This window comes from Haliotis rufescens, unplaced genomic scaffold, assembly GCF_023055435.1.
Source record: "Haliotis rufescens isolate VD_foot unplaced genomic scaffold, xgHalRufe1.0.p SCAF_79, whole genome shotgun sequence".
Taxonomy (NCBI): Eukaryota; Metazoa; Mollusca; class Gastropoda; order Lepetellida; family Haliotidae; genus Haliotis; species Haliotis rufescens.
In genome coordinates this window covers 669779-690312 of record NW_025964371.1, presented here as the reverse complement: position 1 = coordinate 690312, position 20534 = coordinate 669779, and the positions used below count along the sequence as shown (strand labels likewise).

Sequence of the window (20534 nt, the reverse complement as noted above, 5' to 3'; positions counted from 1 at the left end):
TTGCACCCTTCGACAGTAGTTGTACACAGATGCCTTCAATATATAGTTATTTTAGAAAAGAATAGAATGTAAGCAATAAAACGCATCCCCCAAAAATCATTCAAACTGTAACTACTAATTTATTGCGTTGTAATTTATTGACATCCGCATGCTAGGCAGGCTTATACTGGAAATGTACACCAACTCACAACCTGAGGCATGTGCATGACTCGGAATAACTGAGTGAGTTTGGCATTGTGTGTTTGAGAAACATGGCAACCTTCGTTTTTGGCGTATATGTGCAGGTCTTTTGAAGCACTTTGCAGTGAAATGGGGTGGGGTGGGGTGGGGTGGAATGAAATGGAGTGGTGTGGTGTGTGGTGGGGTGGGGTGGAGTGAAATGGGGTGGTGTGGGATGAGGTGGGGTGGGGGGAAGTCGAGTGGGATGGGGTTGGGTGTGCACCCCCTGCACCCTCTCTAGATTCGCCAGTGTATAAAACTAACCAGCTAAATAGACCGCACACATATGTCACGGAATGCGCTTCAGAATAAAGTGCATGTAATACTCAGTAAATAAACTATTTCTGAGGTACACCGACCTGACTTATCGCAACCCCTCTACAAGGAAGTACGACAGTTTTGTCAACAACGCTATCTACCGTACTCTTTCAGTTAATCTTTTGTCTTTTCCGTTAGTCGGGAAAAGAGTGACAACAATTCGCGACTCCCTGCATCATTGGGGGACATGAGGGTAGGTTGGTGTGACTTATTTTGCTTACATGTTTACAGCACCAGTCCTAGTTTCACCAAAGAACACAATCTGCACCAACAACCTGTTGTTTCTGGGCTTTGTTGGTTGAATCATTTCAGGTAACTACGGTAATCTGTGAACCAACCTGACCACAGACACATACACAGGTAGGTACAGGCAGGTACAACACAGGTACAACACAGTTACAACACAGTTACAACACAGTTACAACATAGGTACAACACAGGTACAACATGTACAACACAAGTACAACACGTACAACACACGTACAACGCAGGTACAACCCACGTACAACACAGGTACATGTACATCACAGGTACAACACAGGTACAACACAGGTACAACACAGGTACAACACAAGTACAACGCAGGTACAACACAGGCACATGTACAAAACTCGTACAACACACGTACAACGCAGATATAACGCAGGTACAACGCAGGTACAACACAGATATAACACGGGTACAACGCAGGTAGAATGCAGGTCAAGACAGGTACAACACAGATACAACACAGGTACAAGACAGGTACAACGCAGGTACAACACAGATATAACGCAGGTACAACGCAGGTACAACATAGGTACAACACAGGTACAACGCAGGTACAATACAGGTAGAATGCAGGTCAACACAGGTACAACACAGATACAACACAGGTACAAAACAGGTACAAAGCAGGTACTACGCAGGTACAACACAGGTAGAATGCAGGTCAACACAGGTACAACACAATGTTCAAGGCTTGAGTTGGATTCATTTCGTAATTCATTCTCTTTGGTCTTGGAGACACTAAAATACAGTAGGGAAATAGTGAGTGAAATATGACTGTAGATGTGTGCACAGGCAACTCGGGGCAATAGGAGACTTACATTGTCGTGTGTAAGTGCTTTTAGTTCAGAACGGCATCCGATCTGTCCGAAAATAGCTTACTACTGTTATATGGCAATGTCATTTGTTGTTAAACATTGTTTCTGCAGAGATTCAGAAGAAGTTCATAGCATTGTGTTTTGAGAATAACCAGTTGTCAAAAGTGTAGTACTATTTGATGTAAGCAGGAGTATGGAAGTTACTATATTTAAATGTTAGTGTCTGCAAGTGTTTGTTTGCTGTTTAACAACACAATCAGCAATATTCCAGCAAAATGACGGCGATCTGTAACTACTCGAGTCTGGACCGAACAATCTAGTGATTGACATTTTTAAAATCCTTATCCTGACGCCTCTCTGTTTTATCCCGCGGAAGTAGGTTTTAAATATCAGAAACATCCTCGGACATGCTTTATCCTGCACATGGAGTGTAATTATTCACCTATATTCTAAATAAATCTAACTTTGATCAAAGTGATTCTATCTATTTCCTGTATTTCTTCAGCCCGACTTGCAACAAGAGTAAGAAGTATGTGCCAGTAGCTGATCCCACAAAGTCAGTTAAGGTGTGAACGTGCACTCTTGTTTAACGTGGAAACAACGCCACCATCTCTACTGCAGCACATGAAGCTATTATAAGTTTACTTTTTGTTTGATTAGTCGTTACTGAATAGCACTAAATTAGCTGGTCCACGGAGGAGGCCAAGTCGTCTAAAGCTCTGCAATTCTCTGTGTAGAGTAGCACCTTGTTACCAATGGTAGTGGGTTCGAATCCCATCTTTTGCTGCAGTTATGATGCTTGGTTTGTCAGCGCACCCCGTACTCGTGAGTTTCACCAAAGTAGTAAACATAAGTCCTGCATTACTTTTGGCTTTTCTCCAAATATACAGCTGAACCGCCATGATATAACTGATATACTGCTCAAAGTCGCCTGACACAAACTCACTCACACAATACCAGGTATGCTGGTTACTTCACTTAATTGTCTCCCTTTGTCCACAGCATCCCTTCCTAAGATCTCCTCCACGACATGGCATGACGTCATGTTGGACAGTTGCGGCTCTGACGTCGACCTCCTCTTGCGCGAAGCAGATGACTACACTGGGGTTGAGACGGAATGCAGTGTTGTTACATGATAGTGAGTGAGTGAGTATGGTTTTACGCCGCTTTCAGCAATATTCTAGCAATATCACGGCGGGGGGACACCAGAAATGGGCTTCGGACATTGTATCCATGTCTGGAATCGAACCCGGGTTTTCGGCGTGGCGAGCGAACGCTTTAACCATTAGACTACCCGACCGCCCATGGTACATGCTCGTTTGTGTTTACCTGAATAGAACGGTAGCATCCCAATTGTAGCCTTAATACTACTAGTAATAAAGATTCAAACATTTCGCTTCTGTTACGGTGATCAAACGAGTTCAAAACGCAAAAGTCGTGCTGGTCAAAACTGTTCTCTGAAATACTAATACAGTCTGCAATCAATACAGTCTGAAAACGATAAAAATATTTAATCTTTTAATCATGCAGTCAAGCTTCAATGCGTAATGGGTTTATGTATTTTTCATCAGGCCCTAGATCAATTCAAAAATAGAGCAAGAAACTAATCTTGATTTCCCTTTGGGTAATGGCTTTCTCACTTACTCACGAGCCCCGTGAAGATTCCGGGGTAGAATAGGTCTTCAGCAACCCATGCTTATTGTAAAACCCGACTATGCTTGTCGTAAGAGGCGACTAATGGGATCGGGTGGTCAGGCTTACTGACTTGGTTGATGCATGTCATCGTATCCCAATTGCGTGGATCGATGCTCATGTCAATCACTGGATTGTCTGGCCCAGATTCGATTATTTGCAGACCGCCGTCATATGTAGCTGGTATATTGCTGGGTGCGGCGTTAAACAACAACAAACAAACAATATGATTTGGAACGTGATGATGTCTGCCTATTCACAAACAACTGTGAAATTTAAATAACAAGATATAAGCGCAAGTAATAAATAAAATACTAAACTCGCTCCCGTCTCAGACCAATCTTATGAAACTCGTGAATAGGTCAGATATGATAGCTATTCACTGGTTTTAAACAAATTGGCATCACACGGGAGCGAGTTTAGTATTCTATTTTTATTTCACAATTTCCAATCCTTAATATGTGGCGTGTAACGTGGTAAAACATTTGTAAACGTTGTATATTTTCCCCACGTTAATACATGCACATTAATCACAAGTAAAACAAATGGACACTGTCATTATTATTGTGAACGTAAATATTTATATCAGTTCTAACACGCTTGTAATAAATGAGTTTTCCTACGTCATCACCCGGAAGTGACCTGCGTGTCAACAGTGAAGGAAGTCTACAGTCCAGGTGAGCGTGTTGTCTCTCGTCTCTCTCACTCTCTCTGTCCTTCTACACACAGAAAACTGTTTGATATTCAGGTCAAAACGTACATGTATATGTCAAGATACTACCAGGATGCTGAAGGTTGTACCTGTACCTTCTACAAGGTATAGACATGATATTAGTGTAAGCTAACTGACACACATTCCTATTTTCGTTTTAAAACGAGGTCGGGCTTCATTCACACAAGTCATGAAACGCCTTTACTTTCAATAAGGTTTAAACAAATATCGTGTCGCCGTGAGTGATAGAGGTAGAGCATGTGCAGACATGTGGTTGCTAACGCGACACCGATACTGGCTGCATTTAGACGACAAACACCGATAGAAGGAACATTCTGTGAGATAAGAGTATGTGTACAGGTACAGGTACGTGTGCTGTACCTGTGTTGAACGTGTGATGTACGTGTGCTGTACGTGTGTTGTACGTGTGTTGTACGTGTGTTGTACGTGTGTTGTACGTGTGTTGTACGTGTGTTGTACATGTGTTGCTCCTATGTTGTACCTGTGTTGTACGTGTGTTGTACGTGTGATGTACGTGTGTTGTACATGAGTTGTAGTGAGCTGTACCTGTGTTGTACGTGTTCTGAACCTGTGTTGTACGTGTGTTGTACGTGTGTTGTACCTGTATTGTACGTGTGTTGTGCCTGTGTTGTACGTGTGCTGTACCTGTGTTGTACGTGTGTTATACCTGTGTTGTACGTGTGTTGTACTTGTGTTGTACGTGTGTTGTACGTGTGTTCTACCTGTGTTGTACGTGTGTTGTACGTGTGTTGTACTTGTGTTGTACCTGTCTTGTAAATGTGTTGTACGTGTGTTGTACCTATGTTGTACGTGTGCTGTACCTGTGTTGTACGCGTGTTCTACCTGTGTTGTACGTGTGTTGTACGTGTGTTGTAGTGAGCTGTACCTGTGTTGTACGTGTTCTGAACCTGTGTTGTACGTGTGTTGTACGTGTGTTGTACCTGTATTGTACGTGTGTTGTGCCTGTGTTGTACGTGTGCTGTACCTGTGTTGTACGTGTGTTATACCTGTGTTGTACGTGTGTTGTACTTGTGTTGTACGTGTGTTGTACGTGTGTTCTACCTGTGTTGTACGTGTGTTGTACGTGTGTTGTACTTGTGTTGTACCTGTCTTGTAAATGTGTTGTACGTGTGTTGTACCTATGTTGTACGTGTGCTGTACCTGTGTTGTACGCGTGTTCTACCTGTGTTGTACGTGTGTTGTATGTGTTGTACGTGTTGTACGTGTGTTGTTCCTGTGTTGTAGGTGTGTTGTACCTGTGTTGTACGTGTGTTGTACCTGTGATGTACCTGTGTTGTACGTGGTGTACGTGTGTTGAACCTGTGCTGTACGTGTGCTGTTCCTGTTTTGTACCTGTGTCGTACGTGTGTTGTACGTGTGCTGTTCCTGTGTTGAACCTGTGCTGTACCTGTGTTGTACGTGTGCTATACGTGTGCTGTACCCGTGTTGTACGTGTGTTGTACGTGTGATGTACCTGTGTTGTACGTGTGCTGTACCTGTGTTGTACGTGTGCTATAAGTGTGCTGTACCTGTGTTGTACGTGTGTTGTACGTGTGTTGTACGTGTGTCGTACGTGTGCTGTACCTGTGTTGTACGTGTGCTAAACGTGTGTTGTACCTGGGCTAAACTGACTGGCAACACAAGTTATGTAACTACACCCGACTCGGGTATGTGTCTGTGTGTTCAGATTGGTTCACAGATTACCGTAGTTACCTAAATGATTCAACCCACAAAGCCTAGAAACAACAGGCTGTTGGTGCAGATTGTGTTCGTTGTCCTGTAGGACTGGTGCTGTAAACATGTAAGCAAACAAAGTCACACCAACCTACCCTCATGTCTCCCAAGGATGCAGGGAGTCGCAAATTGTTGTCACTCTTTTCCCGACTAACGGATAAGACAAAAGATTAGCTGAAAGAGTACGGTAGATAGTGTTGTTGACAAAACTGTCGTACTTCCCTGTAGAGGGGGTGCGATTAGTCAGGTCGGTGTACCTCGGTAATGCGTGCACTTTTTTCTGAGTCGTGTTCCGTGTAACAGATGTAGAGCATGCGCAGACATGTACCTGCTAACACAACACCGATAGTGGCTGTATTTAGAACACCTGAACATACAGTGTGAGATAGGAGTAATGTCTTTTTGTTGCTTTGTTATCGTGAGTCATGGAGTTGTGATGCTTATCAAGAGGACACTTACTGAAGTAATGTTGCTTGTAGGGTAGGGTTACTGTGTGTATATCCAATTAATGGCCTGTGTGCTGCATAGATTGCCGTTGTTTATCCAGTAGTACATACAGAAGGATGAGTTATTTTGTTAATGTTAGGTGCGGTGAGGTGAGCTGAGGTTAAACGTCACATTCCAGATTATTGCACTTATTTAGCTATGCGTGTGTGTGTGTGTGTGTGTGTGTGTGTGTGTGTGTGTGTGTGTGTGTGTGTGTGTGTGTGTGTGTGTCTCCTTGTACTAGTCCGGACTAATGCCGATGTTATAGCACTAGCCAAATGAGATACCACGCTGCAGTTTAACACGAATACCCAACTTAGAACAAATATACTGCCTCCGAGCCGACTAATTGTTTTGGTCTCTTAATGCCGAGCACCAGGTAACAACAAGTACCGACTTTAACGTCTTTTGGTATGAAAGAGGGGAACGAAACCCCCAATCGTCCGCCCCCGTGGCGAACGCTCTACCACTAGACCACGTAGGCGGTCCTAGTATTAGGTTCTACATAGTGGAATATAATTCAATTTGATAAAATAGTGTATAAAATCCTGTGGTGATGATAAGATATGGCTTTATTGTTGTGATCACAAATGCATAAGTGCACGCTGAAAGGATGTGGGCTGCTTTATGAGGAGTATTAGGTTGTATCTGATTGTACACATATGGGGAATGTTTCTGGATCTGTGCGCACCACGTGGGCTTGTGTGCATTAGTGGGTTCCTGAAGGTGAATAGGTGAATAGGTGCTTATTAAGCAGTAGATCAAGAATATGTAAACATGCTGCGTAAAAAAGTGCGATATTTGATGTATTTGGATTTTGGTTGTTTTATTTTGTGGATATTTTAGTGTGATTTTAATGTACGTGTTATATCGTCGAGTTTGTAGTCAGGGGTAACCGTCTGGTATACACATTTTGTTGTATGTACGCATGATCATTATGTGGGTTTCATGCTACGCTCGACACAATTCAAATTAGTTGTGTACTACATTTAACATGTGTCCTACGTGACGTCATCTTGCGAGAAGGGGCGCTGGGGTAGCCTAGTGGATAAAGCGTTGGCTCGTCATGCCGAAGACCCGGTTCGATTCCCCACATGGGTACAATGTGTGAAGCCCATTTTCCAGTATCCCCCGCCTTGATATTGCTGGCATATTGTTTAAACTTGCGTAAAACCATACTCACTAACTCTTGCGAGCATATTGTGTAGATGAGTGGACTTCACACAGTGTATCCATGTTGGAAATCGAACCCGGGTCATGAACCCAACGTCATTAGCGAACGCTTTAACTACAAGACCATCTCACCATCCCAGTGTAGAAGCAGTCTAAAAGAGATTATTTTTATTGAACCGCCCCAACTAGTATGTGACCCTTATTTTCTAATCACCGTTAAGGAGGACCTCTCTAAACCCAAACTTGAAATATGTTCGCACTGTTTACCCACGCATTATAACTAAAGCATTTATCAATCAAGTTCATATTTGTTTTATATTTGTAAGCTAGTAAAAAATACAATCTTAAAATCCCTTCCTGTTTGTTTTGAAAAATGATATGTATTTTAACTGGCCTTAATTATTTGTAAGTGAGTGAGTTTGGTTTAATGCCGCTTTTAACAGTATTCAAGTTATATCACGGCGTGTCAGCTTAATGTGGGAGGAAAGCCCGAAGTGATGGATGTCTCAGACGTTTACCACTACGGTGAAATCCACGAGCACGGGTATGGTGCTGACAAACCTTGAAACATAATCGAGGCGAACCGGGATTCGAACCCACAATCATAGGTTTCTGCCGTGCCCAAGGGACGCAACTTTGCACAACGAGTCGCGGCCACCCGTGCCCCTAATTATGTGTGACATAGGATTGATATGATTTGGGTTGATTGTGATATGAGAAATTTAAAAAGTACATGTTTTCAGGCAACAGTTTCTGTTTTCATCAATAATAAAAGTGTTTATAGATTAAAGAGAAACGACTCTACTAGGGTGAGGATGAATAGCTCAACAGAACCAAAATGCTTGCCTTCCAGATCAACGCATCAAGTGGCCATATAATTTAAATATTGTTCCTTGTATTGCACAGATAGTTTCAGAAAAAACATCTTTTTAGCCAATTCGATAAATATACTACATATTCAGAGACACTCAATTGGATGATTCACAATACGTCGTATGGTTATGGATCTTACACACATACAATTGACATATGTATCTCATTATTATTTTGTGTCTTTCAGAATGGACACCTTCCCGAAGTGTTCCGTATGTCATCAGGAGTTTACACTAAAAGGTCCAGTCCCCTACTTACTGCCCTGTCTACATGCCGTGTGTGAGAAGTGTGTGACATCTGTAGCTGGCGATGTGATATCATGCTCCAAATGTCAGAGGGAGGTCAACCTCACAGACACAAGTCTCCAGAAGGATGCAGTCAGACAGAAGGAAATATTCTATCTGACCGTCAAACATCGCCCCACAGAGCTCCTCTGTATATATGAAGATGACGGGAACCAGGCTATGTGTTGGTGTCGGGAGTGTGAAGAGTTCCTCTGTGAATACTGCCAGAACAAGCACAGCAGCGTCAAACTTTTCAGAAATCATCCTGTGCACAACTTTGGGGATATAACCCCCCAAAACCTTGAAAATGAAACCAATTGCAATATTCACGAACGGTATCCACTTGATTTGTTTGACAAAAGCTGCAACATGTGTATCTGTTCCCAATGCAGGAGAGGAGAGCACGCGGATCACGAGGTTGGTTACCTTGATGAAGCTGCTGAAGGAGTTACACAGCGGATTGAACAACACGGGAAAGATCTGTCAGCGTTACTGTCCCGTCAGCAAACACAAATTCGCAGTATCAGACAAGAAACACAGTTGACCAACAGGACACAGGACACATTGAGGAAGACAATAGAACATACTTTCCGGTCTTCAAGATCACAACTTGACCAAAGGGAGAAGGAACTCCTGATTGATCTTGAAAGTCAGACGAGGGAAACCAAGGCAACTCTACATGCTATTGAAACCTCATGCAAAGAGCATCATGCAAGATGCACCGACATTTCAGGTTATATCCGAAAATGTCTTCTCTATGCTTCAACATCAGTCCTCGTGCAGCTGGAGACCACTGTTGAGGGGATGACTCGGACCTGCCTAGAAACTGCTTCACTGGAAACACATGATGTACCTGAAGCTGTCTTCAACACCAATGGCTTGTCCAAACTGAAATCAGATATGTCTGGATTTGGTAACATCACTACCTTGAAAGAAGATTCAGAAGGGGGAACACCTGAGGGTATGCATATCTAAACAGTTATTCTTCTTTATTGATGATATGTGCCTACATTCCGCTGAAACTTGATTCATGTGTTCCGTTTTTTGTTTGTTTGTTTGTTGTTTAACGCCGCACTCTGTAAATAATCGAGTCTGGACCAGACAATCCAGTGATTGACATCATGAGGATCGATCCACCCAATTGGGATCGATGACATGAATCTCATGTGTTGCGTGGTGTTATTTTAATTAAAGCATTGTTCTGTCACTCGGGATTCACAATTTGCTTCTACAATTACAGACAAGCAAACACAAACTGATGATGACTATTTGGCGGACCGGGAACAGAAACACGAAATGGTATGTCTCATTATATAGGGATACACGTAGGCATCGGCCCTCAGTCATTCACCCCATCAATTGTTATATATTTCATTCATATTGTCTAAATATTTAAGAACAACTCAACTGATCAAAGTAGTATGACAAGGACTTTGCAGGCCCAGTCAACTGATGTATCTTGGTCACACAATAATGATATGATTGATAGAATATATTGATACTGTTTGATTAATGAGTTCATGTACAGCCTCAAACTCAAAATATTTTAACTTACAGGAGCTTGCAAAGCTGGAGTCAAATATTGCTTCACACAGTGAAAGAAGTGAACGACTTCAGCATCTAACAGACAAGCTGAATGCCGAAGCAAACAACATGAAATTGGTTTGTATATCCTTTTGTCACACTTGAGAAGAGAATGGTGAGATTGTATAGTTATTGATACTTCAGAATTGTCAGATAGAGAAGGGATTGGTTAAAATACCACAGTCATGTGCAACCCGTAGATACATCTTAAACCTATTACCCTATTGCTTGACTTGTCCAGACTTGATATTGTTGAAGTTCCTGTCACAAGTTGAAGGAGTTTACAACATCAACACAACTATTTGCATGCATCCTTACTATGAACAATAAAATCGTACTTGGTTTATATTTATTTTATGAGCTATTCAATTTATCTATTTGTAGATGCTAGCTGAGAAAGATCAAACCTGCCAGGTCGCCTTAGAAACAATTAATCGTCTACAAACATCCTTGATAGGTATGTACACTGTCTGTATTCTGTTCCTGGTACTGGTCCTGTTTTCACTCCCTGTCCATGGTGTGTTCCTGGTACTGGTCCTGTTTTCAATTCCTGTATGTTTTGTTCCTGGTACTGGTCCTGTTTTCAATTCCTGTCTGTGGTCTGTTCCTGGTAGTGGTCCTGTTTTCACTTCCTGTCTGTGTTCTGTTCATGGTACTGGTCCTGTTTTCACTTCCTGCCTGTAATCCGTTCCTGGTACTGGTCCTGTTTTCACTTCCTGTCTGTGGTGTGTTCCTGGTACTGGTCCTGTTTTCACTTCCTGTCTGTGGTCTGTTGCTGTTACTGGTCTTGTTTTCACTTCCTGTCTGTGATCTGTTCCTGGTACTTGTCCTGTTTTCACTTCCTGTCTGTGGTGTGTTCCTGGTACTGGTCATGTTTTCATTTCCTGTCTGTGATGTGATCCATGTACTGGTCCTGTTTTCACTTCCTGTCTGTGATGTGATCCATGTACTGGTCCTGTTTTCACTTCCTGTCTGTGGTCTGTTCCTGGTACTGGTCCTGTTTTCACTTCCTGTGTGTGGTCTGTTCATGGTACTGGTCCTGTCTTTACTTTCTGTCTGTGATTCGTTCCTGACACTGGTCCTGCTTTCACTTCCTGTGTGTGGTCTGTTCCTGATAATGGTCTTACTTCCTATAGGACGTACATTTTAGACAATGGCCTAAATGTACCAGTTATATTTTTCGCTCCAAATAAAAAGACCCAGCAGCATGTAAAAAGTCCAGTTTCCATCCTTGCCGAACTAGGCTGGAATTTCTGGGATCGATCGTAGCGCCACCAGCGGCTTTTACGGGTTATATCCCCTCTATGTCCCTGGCCTCCTATTGACCAATCGGATTTATCCTCTCATATCGCTACATTTGCTTTAAACAAAATGGCGGCGCCAGGTCAAGATGATTTGATCGATAACCAAGATCTTTCTTGTAATAAAAAGGGTCTTACTTTGCGAAGTGCTTGAAATCACGTGAGTACCTGGGTTAAACATGAAACGATTTGGAATATTTCTGTTGACGGCATGTTGACAGTACAAATGCTTTGTTTATGAACCGGATGTTGATGTTGTTATGCGATTTTGATAGGACTATGCATAGGCATAGTTAGTCAAGCCATTACATAACTCATTAGTCATAAGCGATAACATTATATAGTCCGTTAACTCCCTTGCCTCAGAAAGATGTATGTGACCCAGTATGACACAATATGTAACCCAGTATGTGACTTGGTATGTGACCCAAGTACTCCTGAGTCTACACACAAGGACAACTCTGTACTGTTATTTTCTTGCAGGGTTCCAAACTGAAGGCTGTGTTCATCTGCTGAAGAAACGTGTAGTAGACAGACGTATGGTCCTGAATTGTGAGTACCTAAACTGAAGATCAAAAGAAAGTTCACAGAAGAAAATGTTGATTAACCCCCAAAATGCATGCAGTCAAATGTTTGTAACATGATGTAAACAATTGTCCCAAACGCAGCACACTCGCTTCCAAAGAACCAAGACCATGCAGCCATCGATGCACAGGCTGCGACCAAATAAAAATGTAAACATTGTTTTTGGTGCGGTATGGTACCTGTATAAAAGTCGACCGAAAGTGTCCGACACAATCACATGAACCCAAAAGACACCGAACAAATGCCACGTTTAAATGCAGAACTAAGGGAGAGAGGGCCATTTGTATGGCCATGGTGGTGACTCAACAAGGTCAGATTGGCTTTTTAAACAACGTCAACGTGCCTGTACTGAGTGCGTGAGTGAGTGAGCTTGATTTAACGCCGCTTTTAGCAATCTCCAAGCAATATAACGGGGACACCAGAAATGGGCTTTTGTATTGTACGCAGGTCGGGAATCGAACCCGAGTCTTCGGCGTGACGAGCGAACACTTTAACCACTAGGCTACCCGACTGTCCCGTGCCCGTACTGCCTTGGCCCTCACGTTCTCCCATTGAGCACTTGTGGGATCATCTGGGTAGAGAGCTGCGGAGACGACCCAACCATCCAAACAACTTACAGGAACACATTCCGGTGTCACGAAATATATTCGCCCCCAGAATAAAGTCTCCCCCCGGCGAATTTATACCGGTACAGTTCCGCCCCTCTCGAAATAAACTCTCCCCCACCCTACGAAATAAAGTCTCCCCCCAGAATATTTCCTCCCCCGGTCGTTTTATAAATACTTGCCATGCAGTTAAATAGTTGATGTTATTTTGGGTTAGGTAATGTTGTAATCTATTTTTAGCCATTGATTCCATTACTTTGCATAAGTTTGAAGTTGAGATTTTGGTTGATATGAGTTAGCTTGATTAGCTGGTTTATTAGGTTTAGGGATTGTATGACTAGGGCCTGTTTCCAGGGAGTAGGATATAGTTTTAGGTTGTTTTTTTTAATTATTTGTTCAGAAGTTAGGTCTAATCCTGGGGCTGTGCCCTTTTTCCTGTTTTGGATTACGTAGAGGAGCTCCTCCATTTTGTAGGGTTGGTTTATTTCTAGATTGTTATTGTTTGGTTCTTTTGTGGGTTTGTTTTTTGTTTTAAGTTTATCTTGGAATTTTTGGCTGAAGTTGGTGCTACTGCTAACGGCCGAAAAGTGGTTGGCGAGATTATTTGCTTTTTGGGCGGGGTTGGTTGAGTTGTTAATGTTAGTTTTTTATGTCGTTTTAAGCCTCTAATGGCGTGGATTTTGCGCCAGACCGTTCTGGCATCTGTACGGTTATTTATACATTCGCAGAATTTTTTCCAGTCTCTACTTTTGGCTATTTGGACTAGTTTTTGAACCTGGTGGTTTAGTTCGTGGGCTAAGTTTAGAAGTGTGTAGTCGCGTTTTGCTTTATTGAAGGCTGATTTACGTTTTCGTCTAGTCTGTTCTATTTCCTCATTCCACCATGGTACCGTGGGTTTGCCTGATGTTTTGAAGTGGATGGAGGTTTTGGCTGCCTTTATTATATATTAGTCTGTTAGGTTTTTACAATAGGTTTCTGGGTCATTATTTTCTATTTCGTTTAAGTTAGCTTCGTTGCAGATATCTTGGGATTGGTCCCATTTAGCTTATTGTAATAGAATTTTGGTTCTTGGTTTTCTGTTTGGATTGGTATGTTTGTATTTACTATGGTTATGTTTATCGGGAAGTGGTCACTACCTAGCGGGACGTCGTGCACTTCCCATTGAGTACTTTGAGATAGATCTGCGGTGCATATGGTTAGGTCGATCGCCGACATTTTTTGGTTTATCTTATCGTAACTCGTGGGTTGGTTGTTATTTAGGAGTACTAGGTCGTTTGTTTCTATCCATTCGGAGATTAATTTGCCATGATTATCTATTTTATCATCTATGCTCCATGTAGGATGGTGAGCGTTAAGTTTCCTAGGAATATAGTAGATTTATCGCTTATTTGAAGTAGTTTGTTTAGATCCTCAGGTTGGACTTTTTGTTCCGCCCAGTGGTATATATTTATGATGTTTATTTTTCGGTTATTTAATGTGATTTTAATGCAGTTGGCTTCTAGGTTTGGCGTGTCTATTTTTATTTCTTCGTAATTTATATCTTCCCTGATAAATATGATTAGTCCTCCTGCGGCTCTTCTTGTTTTTGGTTTAGCTCTGTCAGTTCTAACTTAGTTGTAGTTAGGTAGCGTGGATTTGGATTTTTTAAGAATTTGGTTTCCTGGATACAAGCAATGTGAGGGCCTTTATTTAGTTTAAATTTAGTTTTTAGTTCATGGCCGCGGGAGGTGAGTCCGTTGGCGTTCCACTGAAAAATATTTAGTCCTTCCATTATTGGGTTCGGGTGATAGGTGATTTTATTTTTAGTTTTTATTTTATTCGGTGACTTCTTTTAGGTGGAGGTTAAAGAGGAAGAAGGAAAGATCGGTTAATTTTATATTGAAAGCTACTTTAATTTGTGGAAGGATTTCATGCTAGCTTTTGGTTAGTTTTGACTATGCATGTATACTAGGAGTATTTAGGAGGTTATTTAGGTTTTGGGTGTTGGCTGTTTGGGGAGTTTTGCGGTTTAGTTATTTCTTCCTTTTTGGGGCTGAGAGGGAATTTTGGTTTGTTTTAGTTGGAGTAGTGTCTATTGTTTCCTCAGTAGTGGAGAAATCTTCATCATCGGTTAGATTAGGTTTAGCTGTTTGAGTTTCCATAGGACGAAAACACATTAAATGGCCTGGCCCGTGTGCGAAATACGCATCAGTCGGAATGCGCACGTTGAATCTCAAAAGTAAGTAAGTAAGTAAGTCAATAGTTGAGGGTATTGCCTAAAAGTCGGGCCAGCCGGGCCAAGACGGACCAAAGTGTTATTGGCTAATTTCTTCATTATCGGTGATCATACCTACATATCATTGATGCAACATAGACACATGAGATTTATGAACAAGCACCAACCAAAAATGAGATGTAAGCGTCGCTGATCTAGGTAACATGTATAAAATCAATCGTTAAACGAAATAAGATTTGAAACGTATCAAATACTTCCAGCTATCCTGATACAAATTTCCATCTGTCGGCGTGGCGTTTATATTTATAGGAACGTACTATTGCTAAGTAAATACCACTTTATAATGTCACTGTTGATCGTATTTAAAGCAGACACGTTTGTTATAGTAGACCTCTTCTCCCCATACTCTCAACTGTCTCACAAGTGTTCGGTCCGACTTGGCCCGGGCTGTCAAGATCAATTTAAACCTCACAGATGTAAGATGAAATGGACTCACACCTATAGACTAGTATTATATCTACCTTAATACCACTTTATAGTGTCTCAGATTGCGGTATTTAAAAAAAGTGAAGCGCTTTTCCCTCTACATTATCAACAGTCTCTATCAGAAGTGTTTGTGTTCCGTCCGACTTGGCCCGGGCTGTCAAAATCAACTTTAAACACACAGATGTATCATCAAATGTGTTTACATCTATAGACAAGCAAATCACTTCTGATAGAGACGATGTTTAGTTTATATGCTAGTCGTTAGGTACAAAGATTGTTTAGTAACTTTAGAAGTTATTAACACGTGTCGTGTCAGCCCTATGACATTCGCGATTGTCCACTTCCAGAAAACATCCTGTGTTGGTTTAACATGAATTAGTAAAGGTTCATTAGGGATGCCCAACACGTTAATTAATGAAAGACGAGTAGTCAAAACACTGTCATTTCCTGCCCAGGATATCACACCCCTACACACTAAGGTCGGTGAGAAACATTCTCATCAAAGAAAACAGTCAAGACTATAGATTCCCGTCGTCTAGCTACACATCCTGTGATGAATTAAAGTTTATATCTAAAATTTTGGAATTGGATACAGTGATAAAGTCTTATATACTCATAAATATTGGTTTTATGTTTTAACGGAGATATGATATTTTCTTATGAAATATCGCGTATTAGTGTAAAATGCATGCTTAACCATTCATTGTACCGTTCTAAACCATGTAATATCAGTCAATCGGGTGGGAAAACAAGCCTATCCTCGCTCTATAAAGGACTATGTCAATCATTTTGCAAGTTGAAATGACCCCTGATACTTTATGAATACTTTATGACAGTTTATGGAGTCAAAATCAATGCTGATTTTTCATAAACTTAATGCTTCGTACTATAGGCATGGTGCCTCTTCAGTGCTGAATAAAGATTGAAAATACATCAGTCAGTCAAAGATGAAGGAGTTCTTGAGAATTAGTTCATGTTTTGTTCTTAGACTTACATTTCAACCATCGATTGTGTTCACATGTAGAATCAAACTGGTATATTAAAAAACTGTATACAGACAACAAAAACTGTATTAGAAACAACAAACTCTGTATTTATGGATAGCACTTTCATAAGCATGATAGCATATTTTGGAAAACAAATTCAAGTTCAATTGCTTCAATACATCATGTTCATTGGACATAATTTCTAGTTTAAATATGTCAGTGTTAGGTTAGTATTTACAGTACAACTTTCGGTTACACAACTATAGCGTGATGATCTTTGACTTCGGCGGGCGTCCACGCGTCACAGTCTTTGGAAAAGGACTGACGTCGTGTGCGATCAGGCACTGCACTAGGTGGGGTCTCATCTTTGCAATGTCGTATCTGCAGGAGTGCAAACTGTTACCTAGGGAAAGTTCAACTGCATTAGCAATGGCAAAGATGCCACAGTCTGAACCATTTGTCTGCAACTGGCAAGGAAGCAGTTCAACTGTAAGGTTACCACTACTGTCACGTTTATTTTGGAAGATCTGCTTCAACTGTTTATTGATGTGTTCGCTAACAGCTCTCTTCGTGCTGTCAGCATACATCACGCCACGGTCGTTGCTTGATACCGTCACCCAGTGGTCACTGTCATGGAGGATCTGCACGGTGTCGCGATGGATGGGCTTAAATTCTGTCTGTGAGAGAAGAGACGACTGGTTCACTAGCCCGGTGCTGGATGTCACAAGTTTAGATGCAGCGTCAATGACTCGGTCATTTACCCACTGCCCGGACTCAATGTCATCTCTGTCTGACAATCGTAGGTTTAAGTCCTTCACCCAGAACGTATCTGCAGAGTCCTCCTTAGCTGTAACGTCTGTAGCAGCGTCATCAGTTGTAACGGGGACTGTGTCGCCTTCGGCAGGGGCATCTGTGACGAGCGGATCATGCCATATCTTAAGGTGAGTGGCGTTGTAGCGTGACTTGAGGACTTTCTCGCCGCTTCTAAGTAGATACACCCCCTTGCCAAGGGACTCGTGAATGACGTACGGGCCGAAGTACCGGGGAGCGAGCTTGTCTCCCATCCTTGTGTCTCGTCTCCTGTTGATGATGGTGACTCTTTGCCCGACCTGTAACACAAAGAAACTTTCAGCACCACTGATTTCTAATAACCTAATATCATAAGAATATATCTGCATTCAAAAAGAATATATTTCTTAAGAAAGTAATTATTCTAAAATAACGCAGTCCCATACTTGTTTTGTTAGTTTGTAACCATTAGTTTTACACACGCTAGGCTTTCTCCCAAATTGCTACTGCTACTAACAGATGATTGTTTTGAAATAGAGACTAAAAATCCTACCTGGAAACCGGGCGAGCTGTGTTTAAGATCGTATCGCCTCTTCTGTTTTGACTGTGCCTTCTCGATGTTGTCTCTAGCTGTTGCACGGCTTGAGGGCATCACGTCAGCAAGTTTCGTCATGCGGTCAGCGACGGCTTCGACGTCAACATCCCAGACAGCTTTGTCATCCTTCGCTTCTTCAAGGTCGATGGGAAGTCTTGCTTTCTGGCCATACAGGAGCTCAAACGGAGACGTCTTAGTAGACGCCTGGATGTTGGTCCGGTAGGCAAACGCAACGGGTTGAAGGAACTTGTCCCAGTCGTCTGCGTCCTTGTTAACCATCTTCATCAGCTGGGTGATCATGGTCTGGTTAAATCTTTCGGTGAGACCATTGGACTGGGGGTGATACGGGGACGTCGTGGCTTGGTCAGTAGCTAAAATGTCACAGAGATCCTTCACAAGAAAATTGCAAAATTCCCTTCCCTGGTCGTGCAGGAGTACTTGACTGGCCCCGTATCTGTACACTAGCTGCATCAGAAACTGATGAATGCTGATGGCCTTCTTGTCTGGAAGTGCAGCAACCTCCACCCATCTGGTAAGGTACTCAGTGGCAACGATGATATACCTGAACCCATCTACAGTTTCTTTAAGTGGTCCAATAAGGTCAATACCCCATCGATGAAAAAGTTCCTTAACAGGGACAGGGTGTAAGCTTGCCACTTGGGGTCTGTTGTTGGGGTTCGCTTTCTGGCAAGCAGGGCAATGCTTACAGAACTCACGGACGTCATTACTCATACTGCGCCAGGAGTCTGTAATTAAAATGTTTAAGGTAAAAAAGCTTTTACATAAAAGAGCAAAATACATGGGGGAGAGTAATTATATAATTCTATATAACTTTTCTTGAATGGAGCACATTTGAAAAAAAAGATAATCCAAGAATATTCGATATTACCGTGTATAAAGAATTTATATCAGTCATATATTTCTAACTTAGATCACCCGTATGTAGCCCAGGTAAAGCATGCACATCGGGGAACATTGTCATGTTGGTACAGTTTATCGTGTCTTCTTGCTTTAGTATTACACATTGGCTTTTCATATTCCTCAAGGTTTGAATGTTTATTTGTTTAATAAAAAAATGTATTTTTTATTTATTTTTTTCTCTCCTTTATTTGTTCTGGGTTATATATTTATCTAAATATACATTTAGTTACTTGTGTGTGTGTGGTTGTTTCCTTTTATTTGTTGATTTTGATATTGATTGATTGTGCGGGGTATTTTTCTTTCTTTCCTTTTGGGGGGGGGGGGGGCACTTTTCCTTTCGTTTTTCATAATATTATTTTTTTAAGTTGTATATAACGTATGAATCCCTTCTCAGATTACTTTATCTCATTTCTATATGACGTGCTATTTTACTTCTCTGTGTTTTTCTTGTTTTCTCTTCAGTATGAGGTTTACTGTATCATTTTTACTATTTTGATGGTTGTGGTCATCAGTTATGCAAATCAGTTTCGGTGTGTCTTTTTAACAAGGTGTTCTTCATTAAGATTCACGGCCAGCCCGATTGTAACAATTAGATGTACACTTTGCTTTGACGATGCCGGTTGATGTTAAATACAGGCTGGGGTGGGTTTTTTTAAAAATCTATTCTACTAATTATCATTTCGGGAAGATGATACACATTTCTCTATATTTTGGGTTACTTTGCTTATCTAATTTCCGATTATCATTCTTAGTTTTACTTTTTCTCTTCGGCTGCGGTGATATCCATCCGAATCAAGGACCTTTGCATAGTCCAGATTTAAAGATTATATATCTAAACGTACGCAGTCTTAAAGACAAAGTAGATTTTATCAGTGCTGAATTAGATAGTTATGATGTTGTATGTTTAACAGAAACCTGCTTGCACCATGATATTCTAGCCACTGATATTACACTGATACCATTTTCAAATCGTAGCCTGTATTAAGGAATATATTTTAGATCTTAAATCAGAGTATAACGGACAGCCTGAGCTGGAGGCGCGCGTGGATATGTTGACAGTTTTTACGTAGTTAGTGGTAAAACCGAATGTTTGCGAGGATTAATAAGATTTCTGAATTCTGTTACAACAGTAACCGTACATGTATTTGTTACATTAAGTCATTTCATTCAAATTTGTTTGGTATGATTATGTCTTATAATTATTTTAGGATGGAAGGTACAGTTACCAAATAAAATATGCTGAAATATCAATTCATTATGACCATATTTCATAATCTATTTTTTAAAGTAACCCTCCTTACATTAAAGATAACTATTTAAAGAATATAATACTGAAAGACATTGCAACAAACCGAATAATCAGGGGGGAGACTTTATACTGAGGGGGGCGCGAAACATATCCGCCCGGGGGAGATTTTATTTCAGAACAGATTCTCCGGGGGAGAATCTGTACCGGTATAAACTCTCCGGGGGGAGAATTTGTACGGGGGAGAGTTTATACCGGGACACCGGCAATCGTAATCTGACGTTTGACGCCATCCATGAGACATTGAGGCGTCCATCCTCGCCAGGGGAGGTCATACGCGGTATTGATGACTTTGGCCCAATGCCACCTCAGTGTCCGCTGATGTTTCCACCCATTTATTAGCCACAGCTTTTGTCACGAATTTCTTTGGGTCTTTGCTTTCATTTTACATTTGATCAAATTCAATGTCAACTTTTTTGATCTTCAGTTTACATCATCCATTAAGTGGATATATACCTACACATTCAGTCTACTGCATCACTGCACAGGCACAAGTTACCAAGGATACATTGTCGTAGACATCATTGAGGAAGTGGCATTGCTGTCATCACCACAAACACCTTT

The 20534-nt window shown here is 41.4% G+C and overlaps 1 protein-coding gene across 15 annotated transcripts in view; it reads left to right on the top strand.

Annotated features, from left to right (window-relative positions):
- Positions 1–20534, top strand: part of LOC124121278 (transcription intermediary factor 1-alpha-like) — a 106469-nt gene that overhangs the window by 68440 nt on the left and 17495 nt on the right. For 3 of the 15 annotated variants that reach the window (XM_048388753.1, XM_048388749.1, XM_048388750.1), the window contains 3 exons: positions 10155–10259; positions 10566–10638; positions 11966–12034. The exons of 4 other annotated variants lie outside the window; for them this stretch is intronic. In XM_048388753.1, coding sequence (XP_048244710.1) covers positions 10155–10259; positions 10566–10638; positions 11966–12034 — 247 coding nt within the window. 8 more of the 15 variants (XM_048388752.1, XM_048388756.1, XM_048388758.1 and 5 more) reach the window with 8 other exon arrangements.